Source organism: Ichthyophthirius multifiliis (assembly GCF_000220395.1).
Source record: "Ichthyophthirius multifiliis unplaced genomic scaffold scaff_1120509251017, whole genome shotgun sequence".
Taxonomy (NCBI): domain Eukaryota; phylum Ciliophora; class Oligohymenophorea; order Hymenostomatida; genus Ichthyophthirius; species Ichthyophthirius multifiliis.
This window is the reverse complement of record NW_004086281.1, coordinates 41,301-46,990: the sequence shown is the minus strand read 5'-3', so window position 1 is coordinate 46,990 and position 5,690 is coordinate 41,301. Positions and strand designations below refer to the sequence as shown.

Here is a 5,690-nt window from a genome sequence, read left to right as displayed (position 1 = left end):
TTATAATACAATAACCAATTTTTGTAATAAATTATTGATTATGTAGTAAAAGTACCTTCAAGAGATTGTAATGACGATAAAAAGATTTATAAGTATCCTTTTATATCAAGCGAAATACTTGGGTAATAATTAAAAGGAATTGAAAATTTATTTTTTGATATAAGTGACATTGATATTGATTAAAAAGTTTAAAAAAATTACATGAATTTAATTTTTTTTTTTTAATTATTAAGGAATTAGCTCAAACTTAAATTAAAAATAAACAAGATGAAAATAAATAAAATTATAAAAACAGACGTGCTAGTAGATACAATAGTCCTTAATAATGTTATAAAGATAATCTAATTAAAGATTTAAAAATTAGTCCTAAAATAATTATAAGTGGAAAAGAATATATATAGTAATTACTTAGTTTTTTAGATACAGATAATGAATTAAACGACACTTCGGCAGGTTATTTTAATAAAGCTATGAATAATATACTTACTGCAAACGGACATGTAAAAATCATTTTTATTAATAAAGCAAAAATAATGAATTAATTATTTTTCAAATATAATTAAAAGATTTTTAAATTTATTGGAGAGAATTTAAATTTTTTACAAAATTTAGTAAAGCACATAAAAAATAAAAGTATTTCTGAAATACTTCTAAAACTTTTGATTAATGTAGGAACTGATTCTAATAATGAAATAGACGAATTTAAAGTATATTTTATTTATATTTTATATTATTTTTTAAAAAAGGAATATAGAATATTTATTTTAGATTAATTACATTAAAAATTAAAAAATATAAATGAATTAGATGGAGTAGAAAAAGAAAATATATGCTTTATAATTAGCGAAATATTTTAATAGCATCTAAATAATAATAATAATAATATATGCATTTAAACTTGTTTAATTTTTTTATTAAATGATGAATGTATAAAAATTTATTTTTAAGGAGTTTTAGAAAGTAAATATTTGACTTGTGAAGCTAATAATCTTTTATAAGTATTATATTATTATTGTAATAAATAAAAAATCATAAAACATAAATTATCTGAAGAGCATGATGCTAAGCTTGATAATGAAAAATTAGTAATGCCTGCTTAAAATTTATTTTTTGAAAATCTTTCTAAATTAATAGATATTATTTAAGTTAAACAGGAAAACTATGGTCATTAAACCACTTATGGTGACTAAATAATACCTTTTAGTATAGGAAAGTTAAAAATAATTGAATTAATTTCTTAAATAATGAAAACTGAAAATATAACTTTTATTGAAAAAATTGTTTAGAATAATATCTTTCAAATAATTTTAGTAATTAAAATTACTTTATTAATATATATATCACTTTTTTTTTTTCTTTTTTTGAAAGGAATTAATGTTAAAATATCCTTGGAATAATTTATTACATTGCTTTGCAGATAAAATTATAACTGATGGATTAAATATTATTTATGAGCACAAATCAGATATTGTAAAAAAATATATGTTCGAAAAATTCAATATACTGGACTTTATATCATAAAACTCTTAAGATGAATTTTGTAAAGGATAAGCTATGAAAAATAGTATTAGAAAAGGTTATATTGGGTTTTTGACTAATTTAGCTAGAAAATTATAAGATAATTCTAATTAAGAAATAGAAAATTATAAAAAATAAAATAAAAACTGGAGTATATATTTAAATGAAAAGTTTTTTAAAATACAAACTATTGAAGATTAATAACTTGGAGGATCTGATCCTAAAAAAATGAAAGAAAATGATTAATTTAATGAACATAAATTAGAAATTGATATATAAAAAATATATGATGTTATTTTTTATTCAAAAAAATAACACTTTTTTAATTTTTTTTAAAAAATAATAGAATTTTAGCACTTATTTTCAATAGTAAAACAAAGCTGAAATTAATGAAATTGAAGAGAATGATTTAGATAGTGATGATTAAGAAGCTGAGGAAAAATTTTAATAAATTACGTATTTTTTTTAAAAATTATTTTATTTGGATAATTTATATATATTTTAAAATTATAGAGACTATGATTAGGAGATTTAAAGTGAATGTTTGGTATTTAACTTTTGGAGGATTAATTAAAATCATTCTGAAGATAATTAGATTTAATTTTTATGATTTAATATTTATTAAAGCCAAAAAACTTTAGTATAAAAATATATTTATAAAACAATTTCAAATTCAAAATGTATTCAAACAGAGTGTTATATTACTTTAAATGATGTTTTTTATTTTTTCTGTATTTTTTTCAAAATAAAACTTAAAATAAAAAAGTCAGTCACCTCTATTTTGTTGATTAAGTTTTTTTTTTTAAAAAAAAAAAAAACAGAACAAATAAAAAAACATCAAAATAATTAATATTATTTGTAATTTTATTTTTTTTCATTTTTTTTAAAAAAGCTAAGAGCATTATTTTATAATATATTTATGTAATATTTTTTTTATAAAAAAAATAAATTTTGGAGAAAATTTATTATAAATATTATAGTTTATTTAAATAAAAAAAATCTAATAAATATTTTTTTTTTTTTTTTTTTTTTAAATAATTTTAAAGTAAGAAAATGCTAATGAAATTATCAGAGACATATAAAAGTAAAACAATCGAATTAGTTTAAGAAAATACTGTAGTAGGTTATTAAGGTTGGTGCACTGTATTTTCAGAAATGCCAATATTTGAGGGTTTATATTATTGGGAAGTAGAAATATTACCACCAAAACTTCCTTTACCATTTAATGAAGTACAGCCACATGTTCGAATAGGAGTTGGCCTAAATAAATGCAATATGGAATTACCTTTAGGTGCAGAAGAAATTTCATATTGTTATAGAGATAGGGATGGGCACATATTAAATAATGGAGTTAGTTATGAATATGGAAATGGTTATAATATAGGAGATGTAATAGGCGTTTTAATGTATATGTCTCCACCAAAACCTAAAATTAAATATAAAGGAAAATTAGTTGCAGACAATAATAATGAAGTGAATGAAAACAGTTTAATTTACTTTTTTTTAAATGGAGTTTGCTAAGGAAAAGCGTTTGAAAATATTAAATAGGGTTTTTATTATGCAGGAGTATCTTTATATATGCATGCGAAAGTAAAATTTAATTTTGGTCCAGAATTTAAATATAATATAACATTGGAAGAATAAAATATTACTTTGGAAGATAAAGATGTGTTTATTAAATCTTATAACTAAATTGCAAATGAGAAAATACCATATAGTGATATTTCGTGATAACTATATAAAATTTCAATAAATAATTAATATTGGTTTATGTAAGAAAATTAATTCTTAGATTTATAATTTAAAGTTTTTTTTAAAAAAAATAAAATGTTTGATTATGTTAAAATAGTTCTTTTTTATATTGAGTCTCTATATTTTTAAAAAAATTATGTTTCTGTTTAAATTTAGTTGAATGTATATATTTTATATTATAAATATTTAAAATTTATTTAGTAAAATGTAAAAAAAATTATTTTTAAAACATTTTTAGTAAAATATCAATTGTTTTAATAAATAATTAATTATATTCGAAATTTAAAATATATTAAAAATAAAGTTGTATAAAAAACTAAATTAAATTTTTATTTATCTTTAATTAATAGTGATTATAAACATTGTTCATTTTTATTTTTAATAATATTAAAAAAAATAAATGAAAACATTTAAATTTTTGTAATAATTACTTTTTCTTAAAATTTTTTAAGTTATAAAAAAAAAAATGGGAATTTAAAAATATAAATTTGATTAAAGTTATCATTTCTTATGTGATAATTAAAAAATTATTGGTATCAATAGATAGAGTTATAACTTGCTTTTAACTAAAGAAACTTAGTTTTATAGCTTATTAAAAATATTAAAGCTAGTTAATGAAAACAATAAAACAAATAAATTCTAATTTACCTAAATGAATCTTAATATTAATTTATATTATGGGGATTGCTTAATACGTAGATTTTTAAAAAAAGGAAGTTTAATTACTAACTTAAATTTGTAATCTGATATTAAAACTATTAAAAGCTAAATACATTGATAAAATTTAGAGAAGGGTTAATTGTATGGTTTTAGCTCTTTATTGTATTAACATTGTATTAAACTATAAAACTTATTAAAGAAATAAAAAGACTTGGTTTAATTTCTATATTCACAACTTAATATAATACTCCAAATATTAATTTTCGACTTGAATCTACTTATAAAAAATATAATTAAATTAACTGTGGATTAGTTTAATGAATATAATTATAATTTAGAAGAACTCAATTTAAATAAATTAATTGAAAATTTATATTTATTTAATAATTATTTTTATATCTTATAAAAAATATTTACTTTCAAAATTTTTTATTTTTCTAATTTTTTAAATTATTAATATAAATTACAAAAATAAGATTTATAAGCAATTAAAATATTTTTCCATACTATATATATTTTTTTTTGAATTTTTAATTCATATTCATATTCATATTAAAAATTAAAATAATATTTTATTAATTAAACATACATTTCTAAAATATTTAATTTTAAAAATAAAATTATTATGAATTTTTTATTATATAGTAAAATAATATTTATTAATTAAATTAAATTAAAAAAAATTAAAATGACAGAAAGATATTGGCAAAGATATTAAAAATCATATTATTCAGATCCCTATAATAATAATTAATTATGGATTAATGTATAAAAAGATTTAGATAGAAAAAAGGATAAAAAGCACCATTTAGAACTATATAGTATATGCCGATCACCAAATGTGTATATTAATTAAATAAAAAGTTCTCCAAATATAACACATAATACGGTTGCTGAATTAGTAAAAATTTAAAATCCAAAAATTATTATTAAAATTTATTTTATTTTATTTAATTTAAGATATGTAGAGATTAAGCATGCGATTTATAGTATTGTATGAGTTTATAAGTCGTAGCAGCAGAAAATAGAAGGAGAAATATAGAGTATTTTCTAAAAAAAACATTTAAATTAGTATTAAATTAAATATTAATTTTAAGTATTTAAGGGTGTGAGACATAATATAAAACAATGAATTAATGTATTGATATAGAACTTAAAAGAATATAAGGCCTTGAATAATAATTAAGATAAGCTGTTTTAGGTGAAGAAAATATAAACGAGAAACCTATAATTCTAACAACTAGTGGAAACAAGTCTTAACCTATAGAAATTAAAATATGAAATTAAATAAAAATATATAAATAAATTATTTATTTGTAAAAAATCTTTATTAGTAAAGAAAAATATATTTTAATTTAATTTTTTTATTAAATGATTGATTTTTAATTTTGATTTTTTATATAATAAATAATTTAAATGATTTTTAAAAATATAATCAAATTAAATCATTGTCGGAAATTTCTTCAAATTATTAATTATAAGGATCAAAATCATTTTCATTACAAGCTAATAAAAATTTAAAAAAATATATTTATTTTATTTTTTACTTTAAATTCCTTCTTTAATTTTTTATATTAATCCAACAACTTATTCAAATTTTATTAAGTTTTTTCTTAAATATAGGGGATGCTCTTCAAATAATTTATTAGCAATTTTTACATTATCTTATATATTAATTAAATCATTTAATTCTATTATATATAATCTTTTTTTTTTGTATTTTTCATTCAGTTTATATACTAAACCAATTTAAGGAGGAT

The 5,690-nt window shown here is 17.1% G+C and overlaps 1 protein-coding gene across 1 annotated transcript, besides 1 other annotated feature; it reads left to right on the top strand. All coding sequences in view use genetic code 6, as the record gives it.

Annotated features, from left to right (window-relative positions):
• Positions 1-566: 566 nt before the first annotated feature.
• IMG5_129410 (trithorax protein ash2, putative) lies at positions 567-5,211 on the top strand (the record flags this gene model as incomplete). Its single annotated transcript, XM_004032094.1, has 8 exons — positions 567-1,310; positions 1,369-1,809; positions 1,865-1,974; positions 2,032-2,065; positions 2,411-2,439; positions 2,565-3,084; positions 4,891-4,973; positions 5,028-5,211. Coding segments are annotated over 8 exons (2,145 nt in total), but the record flags the coding sequence as incomplete, so codon positions are not given.
• Positions 3,137-3,183: a microsatellite.
• Positions 5,212-5,690: the final 479 nt, after the last annotated feature.